The sequence below is a fragment of the Erigeron canadensis genome, chromosome 1 (genome assembly GCF_010389155.1).
Source record: "Erigeron canadensis isolate Cc75 chromosome 1, C_canadensis_v1, whole genome shotgun sequence".
Taxonomy (NCBI): domain Eukaryota; kingdom Viridiplantae; phylum Streptophyta; class Magnoliopsida; order Asterales; family Asteraceae; genus Erigeron; species Erigeron canadensis.
In genome coordinates this window covers 52,679,609-52,697,057 of record NC_057761.1, presented here as the reverse complement: position 1 = coordinate 52,697,057, position 17,449 = coordinate 52,679,609, and the positions used below count along the sequence as shown (strand labels likewise).

The 17,449-nt window shown below is 32.7% G+C and overlaps 2 protein-coding genes across 3 annotated transcripts; both read right to left on the bottom strand.

Moving 5' to 3' along the window:
• Positions 1-5,583: 5,583 nt before the first annotated feature.
• LOC122582476 (synaptonemal complex protein 1-like) lies at positions 5,584-10,709 on the bottom strand. 2 transcript variants are annotated; one of them, XM_043754881.1, is made up of 17 exons: positions 10,297-10,709; positions 10,157-10,206; positions 9,250-9,457; positions 9,044-9,169; positions 8,839-8,937; positions 8,057-8,733; positions 7,726-7,974; positions 7,502-7,630; positions 7,362-7,430; positions 7,175-7,285; positions 6,985-7,092; positions 6,782-6,892; positions 6,617-6,703; positions 6,422-6,523; positions 5,902-5,985; positions 5,764-5,823; positions 5,584-5,685 (listed from the first exon to the last, which is right to left on the bottom strand). In XM_043754881.1, exons 1-17 carry the CDS (start codon positions 10,457-10,459, stop codon positions 5,584-5,586), a joined length of 2,535 nt encoding a protein of 844 aa, XP_043610816.1. In that variant the 5' UTR covers positions 10,460-10,709. The 2 variants fall into 2 exon arrangements, with proteins under 2 accessions (XP_043610816.1, XP_043610808.1); XM_043754873.1 differs by having other exon boundaries at positions 6,617-6,892.
• A 1,715-nt stretch (positions 10,710-12,424) lies between these two features.
• On the bottom strand, positions 12,425-17,006 carry LOC122582498 (V-type proton ATPase subunit c''1-like). The gene is made up of 4 exons (XM_043754905.1): positions 16,790-17,006; positions 16,626-16,703; positions 12,941-13,111; positions 12,425-12,853 (listed from the first exon to the last, which is right to left on the bottom strand). Exons 1-4 carry the CDS (start codon positions 16,915-16,917, stop codon positions 12,685-12,687), a joined length of 546 nt encoding a protein of 181 aa, XP_043610840.1. The 5' UTR covers positions 16,918-17,006; the 3' UTR covers positions 12,425-12,684.
• Positions 17,007-17,449: the final 443 nt, after the last annotated feature.

The window sequence follows — 17,449 nt, the reverse complement described above, 5'->3', positions numbered from 1 at the left end:
TTAATTAATACTTAATGCTAAAAGTTTAATTTGCTGCCCTATTTTGCCCTTTAGAAATTGCATAATACAAATAATCCCTTTTTGTCAACCCATTCTATATAGTTTTGAACACAAATTAAATAAATGTTACCTGTTTACAGAATACATATTGTTAATTTACACAAATAGATGACAGTGAACGACCGAATGCAAAATTAGAAAATAGGTTTATGAAATGTGAAAGTGATTAGAAGAAGAAAGGGTCACCTTAGTTTTTTGTTTAGTTGTTTTAATAAATTAATAAAGGTAAAACAGGAATAAAATTAAAAATAATTGAATGTTGACCGGTGTTAGGCTAATAATTAGGCTAACTTTTTAGACTAATTAATCATATCTCATAAATGCTTAATTAACTGTTATCTTTTTGAGAAATGATTAATCAACCTAAAGTGATTAACCTAATTATCAACCTAACCATTTGGACCTAACAATTGTAACCATACAAATGCTTTTACTTTAATTCCCATGTTACCCTTATTAATTTATTAACTAGTTAATCAAAATAAATCAAAATGACTATTCGTTTATTCAGATCATTTTTATATCCTACATAACCTATTTTCACATCTTCCTTGCCACTTCGTTTATTTCACGCAGCCATCCCTCTATTCTTTTTTTATCCCACAATTCAAGTATGAAATGCATATTTTCTTGTATAATAAAATCCACTTCTGACTTCTATTAGGAGTTCATATATTGTTATATTACTGATTTGATTATATTATTATTTTACTACTTTAACTATAATTTCTTTGTGAAGATGGTTTACATTAAGAATCTGGGAATTTCAAATCATGCAGATTCATGCATTCACATTAGAGTTGGATTATATACCATTTTTGATTTTTTCTTTTCATGAAATGACTCATTCAATTGGTGGTGCTGTAGGGGTTTTTTAAAATTTATTTATTTAACATTCATTTGGTGCTGTTGTATTTTGTTAGAGAATTGATATTTATACAACTAAATATAATTTAGAGAAAATGTCATAAATGGTCCCTGTGGTTTGTTATATTTGCATTTTGCCCTCTATGTTTTTTTCGTTGCAAATGGTCCTTGTATTTTTCATTCTCGTTGCTGCAGGTCCCTAACACTAACTTCTGTTAATTTAAGCCGTTAAACCCCTCACGTGCAAACCACGTGAGGGTATAATCGTAATTTTAACAACTATAGGGACTGTATGTGATAATAAGAGTTTTTAATTAATAATATTATATATATATCTACACTTTTTATATTTATTGTGTATATATATATTTAGTCACACTTTGATTTTTGTATAAAACTTCTTTCAATCTTCAATCTTTTAGAAATTCATTAATGGGTGAGTTTCACTTGTGACTTGTTCATCCTATCTATGGCTAATATCATTTCCTAAAGAACATGTCCTGCATAGGTTTTCAAAACCCTCCAATCGACATGCTGATTTTGCGAAACTCATTATAAAAGCAACGTTTGCAAGGCCACGAGTTGCTATTGTTTCATATGGTCCAGGCAAAATCAAGCTACGTGACATCGATTGGAGTTGTTAATATTCCATCCTAGTGTCCGTCATAACATTAGATCGAAATCCATATATAGTTCAACCTTCCAAAATTCAAAGAACAAGGTAAATTACCAAAAAACTTGAAGTGAAAATGAAGATAAATCTCATCCTACTTCTTTTTTTGGTTGATTCTTGCATTTGGGCAACAACATTGGTTCCAATTTCATATAGAAATCAGTGATAGAAAGTTGCACACAAGGTGTTTGACAAAATGCTTCAATGAAAACAAGTTTGTTTTCAAGGCTGAATTCAATCACTTTCAAAAGGATTTCCAAAGATTAGATAAAGATTCCATCATTTGGTATTAAATTCATTTTTTTTATAATGATTTTATGATTATGTATGATATAGATATTCGATTGAGGACATATAGATACAGATGCTTGTAAAGTTGTAATGGGGAAGAACAAACGCGGTAAATGACGATTCTACCCAGATTTTCCCGTGAGGGGTTTAACGGCTTAAACTAACAGAAGTTAGTATCAAGGACCTGCGACAACGAGAATGAAAAATTCAGGAACCATTTGCAACGAAAAAAAACACAGGGAGCAAAATGCGAATATGACAAACCACAAGGACCATTTGTAACATTTTTTCTATAATTTATTACTACAATGTACATATTTAATAATATACTATACAACCTAGTAATGTATAAGTGTGGTACACTTAATTGGTATTTTGATGTATTGTATTATTTAGTAGAGTGTTAGTATAACCCATTAGCCATTTGTATTCAAAATAATATAAGAAGATATATCAATAAAGTTTATTCCGTAGATAAATGATATTTTTAAAAATTACTTTGAATCAAAAATATATAAAATGCAACTTTGTTTGAGAAATGAAACAATTTGTATTATACGTTCTAATTTATAAAGGACAAAACAGGAAGCATAATTAAACCGGGGAAGCATAATTAAACCGGTGAGCATTACTATTAATTAAATGAAAGAAGTGACAAATGTTAGGCCCAAATTGTTAGGTTAATAATTAGGCTAATTACTTTAGGTTAATTAATCATTTTTCTATCTTTTCACAAGGAATTCGTTGTTTTGTCGTTTCTTTCATTGCCATCTTTTCTTCTTCGTTATTTCATTTGCTATAAGTATGTGATAACTTTCTTATTAATCCACTTTTAATAAATATAAATTAAGACCTATTGCATGTATTACATCATTGATGAACATAGTTTTGTAAATGTAGTAACACTAGTTGTGATTAAGAATGTCGTGAAAACTCTCATTCAGTTTAAAGGTTTTTTATTTATTTCCATGTTCTAAATAATTTTATAACTTTTTGCAAACCAATCTGTTCAGCTTTTTGTAATTCATATATTTTTTTTATTGGAAAAATTTTCAAAGGTACACTAAAATGTACCAACTTGCATCAAAGTTTATCATCATGCATCATTTGAAATATAAACACAAATAACAGTTGTGCATCAATATAAAGACATAAAAATTGTTGTGCATCAAATATTTGTTAAATTGTAAATGATTGTGCATCAAATATTTGATAAAGGTATTTGAGTGCATCAATTTAAATTTGTATAATATGGTCGTTGGCAAACATTTATAATATTAGTAAAATGAATTAACAATATCTTTAATAATCTTATAAAACATTTTGGATTTTATTTATGGTATGTCTTGAAAAATTAAACATATTTTTTCCCCCAAAAAAGCCCCTTTCAACATATTTATAGTTTCCAAAATGTCACTCCACACATTACAATATTAAATTACCATATTTGCCTTTATAACAAATTGTCACTCCTAAAATAAAATTTCGCCGCAACGCGCGAGTATTATGCTCGTTCGTCAAACTATATACTTTCAAGTAAATTCAGGAGAAAATAAAGAGAATTCAAGAGGAAGAAAGATATTTAGTAAGCAAAATATCAATTATACCCTTTTGGTCGTATAAAAAGGTTTTATTTCAATTAATATTTAAGATCAACATCTAAAGGCTCAAATTTTGTCTTATTTGTTTTACAATAGTTTGTGTTTTATAATACTAACCTCTATATATAAATGCATGTCTGAGATGAAATCCATGACTTTAAAAAAAACCTATTAATCCACCCCACAAATATGAAAAGTGGGACTCGAACCCAGGTGAGAACATTTGTGTTTTAAGACTTAGAATTATTTAATTAAATGAATGATCATGTATTACTTATTGTTTTTAGCATAAACTCCAAATGGAAGATAATCTTGTGGCAAGCTAGCCTGTAGGATTAATCAAGTTCATTCGTGTTTCAGACCGATATGAATAGAATTTCTATTAATTTACTTTTCTTGTCAATGCATCACAAAATTAGACTAATAATCCACGTACAGTGACACGATAACATAACTTGCATCAAAAAATAAACAAAATAATATAACGATACAGAATCCATAGTTCCATACAATATTGTACAAGGAAGCTCTTTTGAATTGTGAAAACTTTTTTTTCTTTTCTGAAAATCCAATATTATGATTATTTTATTGCCAATATATTAATAAAAATTTAGTACATTTTTTAATCAGACGTATACTTGCATTGATTTCATTTGACATTTGTTTTAAATATAGGGTAAAAGGGAACAAAACGTATGAATGTCGCATCTTACTTACAAAAATACAAATGACACAAACTTTGTTCATTGCGGGCCCGGTAATGAATCCTTCCAAAAGAAAAATAATAATACTACCACAAAAAATAAAGTGACATTTTAAAAACAAATAGGCTATTATTTCCCAGTAAATTTTCATATCTTCGTGTCGTTTTCTATCAGCCTAGCCAAACAGTGGAAATTGAGTCATTTCCATTTCTCAAAAAAAAAAAAAAAAAAAAAAACGATTCTTGGTTGGTGCATCGATTTGTATATAGCCTGTGATCCATGACAAAAAAATTACAAGTATAATGTATGCTAAAAGTATAAAACACTAAAAGTTGTACAATTTTATAAGCTGACACTAATTTGACAGAAAAACGTGTTAAAGAATTAGGCCTGTGCTTATAGTGTCTTCTCCGGTGCGTTCTTGAAGGCTTAGACGCTAACAATAACGAGTGTCCTCCGCCGTGCGTCCTTCATCAACTTATCCCACAAGAATTAGTTTGGACGCTCAAATGTGGGGCCTTGGAATATTAGATGCCGATAAATTAAAAAAAAAAAAAACAACATTTCTCTCTGATTGTCAAATGGGGTTTATTTCACATTCATTCAAAGAACCAACCATCCATCTTTTGCATATATACCATCTTTTATATATATAAAAAGAAAAAAACCATTCATTTACAGTACATGTCGTATATTTTTCTTGTTTTGTTTTTCAAAAGTGATATTTCATTTTACCCCTCTAACTTTTATAAAAATTATATTTATTAGATATATTTTGTTTAAAACATTAATTTTAAAAGTTATTATTATTAAAGTTCATTTGTCATTATTTAATATTAATGAAATGTTATTATTATTATTATTATTATTATTATTAATAAAAGTGTTTACTTATTTATGTGTTTAAATAACAAAAAAAATTAATAAATTATTTGATGATGTGGCGAAGAAGTCTTGAAGAAACTTGCTTATAGGCAGGGAGAGTCCTGAGGGAAGTCCTGCTGACGTGACAGTCAGGACTCCTTTTGTTATCAGCACAGGCCTTAGCCTTCCAAAAGTTACTTTTACTCTCTAATCAAGCAAATTTGTCCATCAATTCAATGTAAAAGAAAAACTTCAAGAGTACTTGACAACCATATAGCATGAACATAAAATCCAAGTATGTCCTAAAATCACCAAAAACAATAGCGATTGTTCTCTGTCAATATTATGTACAACCAACACACTTACCAGACACTAAACAGCAGGAAGGTTCATGGCAGCCAAGACTAGTTAAAAGGAAAATATCACGTTCTCCTTACTGCATAAGGGACTACTTTCAGGTTATGTTTTCCAAGTTCAAGAACACATAGCTTCATGTAAGCGAATGAGATGTCAGATATTACTTCTAGTCAAATGCATAAGGGTCATCGGCGTACGGGTTCAACGATCCTTCTGTGAAAAGATCACCTATAGTATGAGGATTTTGTTGACTCCCTCCCTTCATTCGCTGTTCAAAATTGCATTAAAAAATGTAAGTACATACAAACCAGTAATAGTACCAATTCCAACACAGATATGTAGTTACCGCAATAGCATCTCTAGGAGTATTGACTTTTGGAGTTCGCCTCTTGTTCTTATTTGGATCCTTCCAGAAGGTAAAAACAAAATTTCAAATACAATTTACACTAAAAACAGATGTGACAAACAAAAACCCCATACATACCTGAAACATTATTGTACTCTTTGTCTTACGGCGCTTTGTGATTGTACCATGGGATGTTTCAACTTCATATTCACGGTGAGTTACCTGACATTATAGCAACCCAGAAATTGGTAACTCAGTTCAACCTTCGAGATTTAGTTAAGTAAATGTAAAATACCAAAACAGATCATAGAACTTAAAGACTGCGATCATAGAACTTAAAGACTGCAAGTCTTAAATATGTAGCATTGTATTTGCCACCCCCTCCCTCTTTTAAAGTCCACAAGAATACAAGATACCTAATCCAGACCCATAAGAAAAAAAGGTTATAGTATGACCATCAACAAAACATCAGCATAATAAACCAGACTAGCTATTTCTAACCGTATTCTTTACAGTTTTCGTTAAATGCAGAGTGTGGTGGATAGCATTTTCTAATATAGTGGGCAAAATCAATCACATGATTCCAACTATAATATTGTATATATCTATGTATATGTATATGTGGATGTAGATGTAGATGTAGATATGAGTACTTAACCTTTTTACTGTGCTTGGGAATGCTAATTACAGCTCCAACCTTCTCTGTTTTCTTTGACAAATTTTTTACTGGTGGTTGTGTTGCATTTATGTAAGGCATATCCTACATACATGAGAAATAGGGAAACTATCATAAGGAGAGTATGTATAATATTGATGTACTTAAGTTATTTGTGCATAATACAGAGATACATGCCTTTCTTGAGGTCACTTCTTGGTCTTCTTGAGGCTGATCACCCATTACTTTCAATTGCAACTGCAACAAAGCCTTCTGCCTCTCCTCCTGTGATAAAATAACATCTCTTAGGGGAAAAAAGAAGGTGAATATTCCTTGAAGACCATAAAGATGAACTGCAAATACCTTGTCCTTCTGGATATTCAGCTCTTCTTCGAGATGCCTACACTCCTCTTCATGTTGAGACCTTAACTCCCTTAACTCAGCTTCATGTTGATTCTTGAGTAACTTGGTTTTCTGAATACAATGTAAAAAAGCGATTTAAATGTCATGTATGCATTTAATCGTTTACTATGAATCAGATTTCAGCTATATTAATAAGAATGTACCTCTCTAAGTTCATTCTCGGCAAGGATTTTCACCTTTTTTAACTCTTCATGATGAACTGACTTAAGATCTCCTTCCTTCTTATCATTTTCCTGCTGTATTCTCTTAACCTGCATAAAAAGCACAGACAAATATTAATCTGCTTTAAACCAGCACACCAACAATAAGTTGCATCTTGTTTCCCGTACATACCAAATCAGCGTGATCTCCCTCTATCCGCATCAGTTGCTGCTTCGATTCCGCTTTGATCTCTGAAAGCTGAAGCTCACATTTCTTTTCCATATCTAGAATTGCTTTTTCAGCCTGAAAAATAACAGAATTCTAAGATCTAATTCGACGATCCAGCAAATCAGCAAACAGAGGATAATAAATGGCTAACCTTTTCTTTCTCAAGTTTAATGCATTCCTGCTTCTCCACTTCATACCTCCTTCGAATATCATTAATTGCCTGATAATACAATTCACAGTCAGCTTGTTTCGTCACCTGCATTGATACAGACACATGACAATGGACTTTACCTGGTCATTCCTTTGAGATATTTCCTTCAAATGCTTTGACAATTCCAACTGTTTACTAATTAACATCTGATCGTATTGCTTCTTAGCTTCCACGACACTACCTTCAGCATCAGCGAGTAACTTCTGAGCCTGCGGATTATTCAAATGCAAATGAACGTCACATATTTCACGATATTGCAAGATAGCAAGTCTGGCATTAAATCAACAAAAGGAAATAAATAAACCTCTGCATTCTGATCTTCGAGCTGTTTCTCTCTTTCCTTAAATTCTAATACAGCCTGTTCCTTCTCCTGTAGCAGGCCGTGAATCTGAGTAAGTTGTTCTTCCAATGAACTTACATGCTGCTCATGCTTCACAATCTCGCTTCTCAGAGCATCCATTTCCTCTTTCTTCATATCTATCTCTACTTGAAGATTTCTGATACTCTCTTTATTCTCAGTTTCGGTCTCTGAATACTTTAACTGAAAGTCTTGCTGCAATTTTCACAATACATATTGATTAAGCCTAACATCATAGAACAATGAAAATTATTTTAGTAACCAAACAAAAGTGCACCATCTGTATCTCTGAGATCTTAGAAGCTTCAGATAAAGAACAGATTCTATCCTCCAAAATGGTAATCAGGTTCTCCAATTCAGACTTCTTTGAAAGAAGAGCTTCTGCTTCAGACTCTAACCTCTGAACCTTTTCTTCTGATAGGTGACATTCTTCTGCATGCTGGGCCATTGTGAATTTTAGATCATTCTGTAGCTCACTGACCTTACTCTTTAACTCTTGATTGACCAACTGGAGTGCATCTTTTTCTGAAGTGATATTTAGAAGTTGACCATGAAGCGAATCAAAACACTGTTGTGCCTTTTGGGTTGAAAGCTTTTTTTCTTCTTGTAGTAAGTCAAAGCAAGAAGTAAAGCGATCATTGACTTTAAGAATGTTCTGCCAAAAGGCTGCACTCTGGCTATCCAAATCTGTCAGCTTAACGCTCAGCATGTTCACAACATTTTCTAAGCTCTGGTTCTCCTGCATTGCTTTGTTTAAATGCTCGGTAAAATTCTTATTCTTGGCTATGAGATCAATATTCTCCTTCTCCTTTACTTCACATAAGTCATGCATCTTATTTAGCCTATCTTCCTTTGAGATTAGCTCAAGCTGCACCTCACTCAATTTAGAGTTCAAACACGCTAAGGTTGATTCATGAGATGTTACAGTCTCTTGAAAGTTCTTGCATAGGTTATCTGCAAGATATTTGACAAATTGATATTCAAACACTTTTAAGTTTTTGTTATGTTTCTAAAACAGTTACAGTAATAAACGTTATAATATGTTATCTTTATGAATACCTTTTTCGTTGACAAGACCGAAGACTTTGCTTTGTTCTTCTCTAAGTTGTTTCGCTACATTTTCCTTGTCAATGCAAAGTTCCGTCAATTCTTTGTCGCCTGCAAGCCAAATTCAACACATTTCAAAAATCTAACATAAATCTGAAAATGAAGACGTTGTAGGATTCCCAATACAGTGGACATTATAGAGGGAGATTTAACTTACGATTTTTAAGGAGATCTTCTGAGGATTCCAGCCTTAGCGACAGAGACTTCATCTGATCATTCAGATTTTCAAGAGCTGCTGAAGTTTCAGACAACTTATTTGCGAAGATGGCTTTGTCTCTCTCAGCTGTATAAGCAGGACCATGATAATTACATCCATAATTATTTCATAGTGCAGGTATCTAGTATTAATGGCAAACCTCATACCATCCTGAACCTGATCAGCTAAAGTTTGTAAAGTTTCAGTAAGCTGATCACATAAGGTCTTTGTGGAGGAGAACTTTGACTCTAGCCCACTCCAAAGTTTCTCATCTTCCCTATGCTTCACTTTCAGCTTTGCATTTTCATTATAAGCATTCTGCAACTTTTCTTCCAATGCACTAATATGCTCCGATAATTTCCTTATTTTAGAGTTCTGCTTCCATTGCAGTGTTTAATCAGAGTAGGTTTCGCACTCAATACACCAATGTAAGCACAATATAGCACACACATAGTCTTAGAACTTTTTTTAAAAAAAAAGAGCCTGTATATTTAGTAACAGTTTGTGCATGGTATCACCGCTACTCTGACTTTAAAGAATTATATTCTGGCGTCAACAATGTAACTAACACATATACACAAACTCTCACACTCTCACAGCAGCACATATACACATACATACATATACGATATACTCTATCACGCTGTTACACTTTAGTATTCTACCATCAACTTGAACAAATCTAAAAGAATAACAATGCTCAATCCACCTGGACTCTAACTATGGGACAGAGAGAGTGATATGAAAGTAATGTAACTACATATACACAGTAAATTGATGCAGTTATCAGATAAAACTGCCTCTATTTGCCTCTACAGAGTTTCAAATATTATAACCGAAACTATTTACACATTAACATAATATCTTTCTCAGAAGAAAAAAAACATTAGCATAATACTATTAGTAAAACTCATCAACAATAGAGTACCTAGAAGTCTACAACAGTCAAACCACAAATATACACATCGATGCATCCAAATTTGTTGTAACTAACGCTTATACATATACGATACACACACAGATATATATATATATATATAGAGAGAGAGAGAGAGAGAGAGATGTTTAACATACAGCTAGGTCGAGATCGGTCTTCGCAGAAGCTTGCTCTTTCGCCAATTTCTCTAAAAGTGACAACATGAGTTACATATCAGAAAGTAATACATATCCAGAAATCATTAAAATCAATGACCTAAGAGTCGCCATTGAAATACCTGCAGCGAGCTTCAAATTCGCGTAGCTTCCGGAGGAGTTCGTATAGGAAGGTTGCCGTGAAGAGATCTGGAACGCTTTCGGAGCTCCGAAACTAGACGATTCTAACGAGGACTTGAACTGATCGAGGCTTTTCATGCCCGATAATCCGACTAGCTTGCTCATTTTCCGATTCAAATCACACGATGCCGCAGCTATAGCTCCGGTGATTGAATCGCCGTCGATCGGTAAATGAAAGTTATACAAATGAACTGTGCGATTGATTAGTAGAGAGAGAGAGAGATTAAATGAAACCCTGGGAATTTAGGTGTGAAAGAATTTGGGGGAAATGAAAGAAGCGCCAAACGATTCATATGTGTTTGGGATTTTATAGGTGGGAAATGACTCAATGAGGCGGTTACACGAGAGTAAAATTCCGGTGTGACGCAGTTTATGTTTATAAAGGTGGAAATCTATTTACGTTTTTTTTTTCTTTTATATAAAGTTTACTATTATTCACATAACTATTACCACCAATTAGTGGTAAGGCCAAAACATATACATGTATTATACATGTATTATCTCTCAGATGTGGATTCCTTTAAGTTGGGATAACTCGTGGGATCTCTACCCCTATCTCTCTTGGTTTGATAATTTGACCACTTTATGATGATGTTTGACTGATCATATACAATAGAAATAGGTACACTATATTTGATTGAGATTCTCTAAAGTTATAGTAACTTTATAAGTAAAGTTAGGATAATTTTGACCATTGAATTAAAATCAAAGGTTAAGATTCAAAAATGATATTTTAATCTTAACCATTGATTTTAATCCAATGGTTCACATCCATCAACTTTACCTATAAATTTGATATTAACTTTAAGGAATCTCAATCCCACTATATTAGCTGAAGTTTGTTTCTTAAAGAATCAAAAACATATACTCATTTATTTACACCAGTATAATACCCGCACGTTGCATCGGAATTTTATAACAACCGTTTTGGATGAATACATTGGTTACAAAATGTGTCAAAAATATAACTTATGAGATTTTGTAAATTGTTTTAAAACTATATAAAAAGATCAATGTTAATTAAATTAGAATCAATTACATATTGATAACAATAATAGTGAATTAATATAATAAAGAAAAAACAAACCAATATAACATTTATATATACACTAAATAGTGTTCAAGTGTGTGGATGAGCATTTTGAAAATCATAAATATGCTAAAAAGGATATTTTGAGAATAAAAAATATACTTAATGTCTTGATTCAATACTCTTTATAAAGATTAAGGGGTTAAAAATTTACATTGTCTCCTTTTTAAGTTTCACATTGATTTGTAATCATCTTAGTAGCAAAAGAGGTATAGCCAACATTTTTTCATAGTATAACTAATTTAAACGTGATTTTAAAAGAAATAAACAGAAAATATACTTTTTTTCATACTATATCTGTTTAGTGATTACAGTACAAATTTAGTATTGAAACTTTTAATATAAGACTTCAAGATTTTATAATTTAAACAATATCTCATTAGATACCAAAAGTAGAAAGTAGTTTCATACAACTTTTTTTTTACACGGCAATTGTCGAATAACAATGTCGCCCACCGTACAACGATGGTTTCCTTTGATCTAAAAAAATAATCGGTTGACTTAGTCCCGTTACATCTTTATTAGAGCAAAAGGGTTCAACCAAAAACTAGTTACTTGTCATGAGATAAACACCTTAACTCTTGAATAATACCTGTATTTTACTCATCACAACTTTTTGAATAAAAATATTATTGCTTAATTTAATTTCCGACTTGGTTTGAGCATTTACTTTACCACTTATATCGGAAGTTTTCACACTTTTTACCTGAAATTAAAAGTTAAAAAAAAAAAATACAATGCGTGTCCAAATAAATCCCCAGCATAACGACATACAAGAATATGTTATGTGTGAATCTGGTGTTCGAATTAAATTAAAATAGATTACAAAACATTCAAATATTTAACATTCAAGATATATACGAAGACTACGATAGATAGTGAGTATGATATATTTAGAACAGAATAAAGACACGGTTTTACACCATAGGTATCATCATATCCGATATGAATGAAAAATGACATGGTTTTAAGGCTGCAGCTTTCAGTTTCAACGAAACTCATAACTCAAAATGCTTGTATTTGTGGACATGATTTAACATTTGAAACAATTGAAATTACAAAAGCTTGCAGTACTCTACATGAATAATAAAGATTCTACACGATCTTTATTGGCTAACATATACCAAGAATCAATAAAGACACCAAACCACATATTTATTCCTTCTTCCGTTTCTAAGGCACTTCTCTAGATATGCACACGCAAGTATTTGTGTTCTTCAGCATCTAAAAGAAGCCAAAATTATACTTTTGAAGGCCAGGTGGCTTGAGCCGACATTATAATTCCCACAATCACACCAAACAAACCCAATGCACTACCGAAAATCTCAATCACAAGGATCTTCACAAACAATGAGGAGTTTTGGGCATCAGATAGGGCGCAGCTACTCCCAATAATTCCCACGCATAACCTGTGACAGAAAAGTTTAAACACTTCAATCACTAACAAACCCAACACTTATTTAAGAAATTCCAAGATGAGTATAGGTGGGACTCACCCGCATACAAGATTTGCAAAACCCACGATAATCCCAGAGGCAAAGATTGCATATCCTGCTCTAAGAGACTCGGGTTCATATATTTGTGAGGATGGGACGCTCTCCAATTTTGTTTGTAAAATAATGGCCACGATAACACCATATATTGCAACGGCTTCACAAAATATGACACTGTGATCACATATATGTTCAAACTAGATCATAATCAGAGACATCTGTGGGACATTAGCAGATCAAGGTCTGATAATGTTGGATCAAAATAAACCGTATGGAACAAAGGAGAGTAATTTAAGACAGTAAAGAGTCGGCGAAATAAAAAATACGATAAAATGCAAATATATCATCATCCCTTCATAAGCCAAAAACATGATTATGTATGCAGATTGCAGACAGCAGAAAGCTAGAAATCATCAAACATTGTATGTCTAGGAATCCTAGACAGCAGATTGTACATGGATTTTGCAGCCAGCAGATAATATCCAAAATTGAATGTCTCGGAATCCTAGAGTCTAGACGATAGCATATTTTACATAATAATATGAATGCAGCCTCAGTAAAGAGGAAAGATGGTTTGGAACTATTGAAATAGAAGCTGGTAGCATACTTCACATTAAATATTGAATACAGCTACCAGAAAGCATCAAACATTGTATTTCTCGAAACTAAACACAGACTACTCTATGTTTGCTCACTGTAATATGGTTCTTCTTTGATACCCTTTTATCCTGCTGCAACTGTTTTAAAATCCAACACTTGTTCGACTATAACATAGAGTCACTGTGACCTCACTCTTAAACATAGAGTTGCATATACAGAGAAACAAACAAACAAAAAAAGAAAACCAACACGTAACAATATCAACTTCTACAAGATTGCTGTATAGTATCATCCGGATAAACAACCTATAAGGCTTTATTCTATGATCAATGTACACAAGGGCATTTGCTCCCTTCAACCAATTACCCTAAGAAATAAACTAGTAAGTACTTTCCGGATCACATTTAAGTGTAAATATGCTTTATGTGAATGCAGGAAACATTATGTAAGTAAGATTGTTTTACTTGAGTTTCTAGACCAGCATCATTATACCAATACCACTTACTCAAATGTCAGTATGTGCAAATTGATTCATATCTTGACAGTTGAAAGAATATCAAGCAATATTGATCTAGGATATGACTGTATGATAACTTAATGTATGATATTCCACTTATACATTCGCTATCACAACAAAATTCAAATAATGCCATATAATCTTTAGCATATTGCTTTCCAGAAATGGATGCATGGCAGGACTTAGAATACATGATTTCATGATTACACCCACACATTAGGCTAATTGAGGGCAAATATAACCACATTCAGTAATCTATAACCTATACAGAATGAAAGGGATTTTAGATGTACTTTCTCAAAGTGTTTGTTATTATATAAAATGAGAAAAATCGGGATACCATCAGTAATAAGACTGCTGCAAAAGATAGTGTTCATGTGTCCTGCTGATGAAGTTATAATGCTCAAATCACCAATAGTTTGTAGTGTTTGGTAATTGCTCTGATAACTTAAAGTGGTTGATAAAATGACCAGAAAGGACAGACTTGAAAAGATAGGAGGTCTTGTAAAATACAAGTAAGAGTGTCGAATAAAATAATACGAAGAGTTAAACAGGCCATATTACCCATTGGTAATCAATTATGTTGAAGATGGAGTGGAACTTTTTTTCACCCCAAACTTATCCAGCAATAAGAAGCAAAATCCATTTATCCAACCATTAAACTGAGTATGGCGACTTCAGTTGCAAATCATATAATCAGTTCCAAAACACAGATCCAAACAACCCCTCACATAGACCTACCAATTACCAAGTTACATGTGCATTTGACTAGTGACATGATCCTTTTTAACATCATTTTCATAAGATGCTACTTCAGTAAGAATGATTATATGAACACCTTGTACCCTGAATCAGATTGTGTTCCCTCATTATTTGAATTGACCCCTCTAAATGTTTTGGACTGGATCAAGATATCTCTGATTATGTCTAACAACCCATGTGTGTTATACTTGATGGCCCGTCACTCAACACTCACTTATTTACTTTATGAGCAAAGAGGGTGTGCAAATAGAACAGCATGGTAGATTAAAGATAACACTCTTTGTTCCATATGATGAACTGGTATTTTTTGTATAATAGGGTTATTTACCTTAAAGGTACAAGCTGTCCATGAAATCCTCTAATATGAAGCATGACTTTTATTCACCATGGTCCTTGAAACATAAATTGAGATGGTTTAAGACTCAGCCACTTGAACATCAATATCGCACACTAAATTGAGCTCCCAAGTTCATTGAGGGAAAAAAAAAAAAGGACAAGACAATCTTCCAAATTATGAAAGGAAAAAAAAAAAAAAAAAAGCGAGGATATTAGGCTCATTTCCTCTTTTCTTCCTTCCCATTGCCTCCCCCTTCTTTCCAGGTGAACTCAGGTTCACGTATAATATCGTTTAAGTCCTGAAAAAGGGTAACCTGCCGAGAACCCCTTAGTCCCGCGTACCGCATTGGTACCATGACCCTCTCCCTGCAAGGGGTATCATGCCGGTTCAGAACTTCCATCTAACACCCACTGGCCAATACAGTGCTCAATCAAAGGAATGTACCCACGCCAATACTTTTTTGGAGAGGCTTCATTGTAATGGGCCCTGGGTTTCACAAGTGGCAGGTACCAGTCCATCTAATACAAAAGTTCTAAGTTTTGAACGAAAACCATCATAACAGCACTTGTAAACTGTGTGGATGTATTAATACTATGTAATCTCAGGTTTACAGCAAACACAATTCAAACTTCATAACATTGGTTGTGTTGCTAAGAGAATCAATAAATAATCATAGAGTATGAATAGATCATTCAAACAAAGCTACATCAATCATGTTGCCTATCCATATAAATATAAGAAAATAGTCCATACTCTATAACAAAGAATTCTTACAAAATATTACTATTTATTCGATTAGAGAAAGCACAGTACAACTTCTTGCATTGCCTTCATGTGAAACGATACAAGACATACTCCGTAACATTTACGAAATAAAAACAGAGAAAAAAGTACCAACTGTTCAACCTAGCTAGTAGTGAATTCACAAAAGTCAATACAGTAACAAAAGAGCAATAAGAAGTTGTATTCCGTCTCATTCTTAACAAATCTTTCCCTCTCCTAGTGACCTTTTGGTAAAAGTATCCTCTTCTATAGACGGTGCATTTCACGGTCTAAAATGGATACTTCGAACCAACCAAACAACCTCAAACGATGTAGCCATGTGAGAAGCTATCGTCAAACTTACATTTCAAACTATCTAACGAAGCAAACACGTATTCTTGCATATAATATATTATATAACAACATTCTTTTCTATGGTAAGTTAACATGCCATATCATGCTAAGGCAAAGGATGACCTACAAAGTTCAAAAGCACAGTTCACATACTCTGATCTAACGTAAACACATCCGGTATTATCCCGGATTGTCATGATCGACTACTCATCCGGTTTCTTCTATTCCTAAACAATACGAAACCTAGCATATCGTAACACTCCGAGATCTAAACACTTTCCTCACACTTAAACTAAATGTCAAAATTCAAAAACAATAAATAAAGATTAGGGCTTTAATTAGTTAGGTATACATACCTAATAAGATTTTTCGAGGTAATTCGAGGAGCTTTAATTGCTGCACCGATCAAACTACTTCCTGTTATATATATTCCCCTGATAATAAAAACGATAACGATTTATTATTTATTCACTGTATTTTTTAATAGATAATGAATTGAAGTAAAATAAAGTAATTATACCAGGCGGCGCCTAAGACGGAAACACCGATAGCGACGGCGATACCGATGGCGGAGAAGGTATAAGGGGAGATCTTCAACATTGCCCGTGCCCATGAGCCTGATGCTCCGATTACTATGGCGCCTGACATCGATGGATCGATCGTAATTGTGTGGCTTTGATATTGTGTCTGTGAGAGAGAAAGAGATTTTTCAAGTATTAAGTTGATTAAAAAATTGAGATTGGTTTTTAATTAGATAGATCTGCTATTGTAAGGCATGGTAAACAGGCAAAGATTTACTGACCCGGTGGATTATAGTCTATAGATATATTAAGTTAGGATAAAATTAAGGAAATATTAAGATTGAGCTAAAGATTAAGATAAAATTGTTTTTTAAGTAATTAATCGACTACGACATAAGCGGAAAAAAAAAACTAAGATTACGTTAGTTGTTTTATAGTTTATCTAGTATATATATATATATAAATAAACTAGATTCGGATCTCACATAAAATGCGAGTCTGTTGAATAAATTTGTTTATATGATAAGGTAAAATAACTAATATTTGAGTAAAATCTATTTTTTAAACGAGTAGGTTCTTTTTATATAGGTTGTCGACTAATCTACTTCGTCGGAAAACTTCAAGTGTTTGGTGAATTTCATATTTTGGTGTTTTGTTTT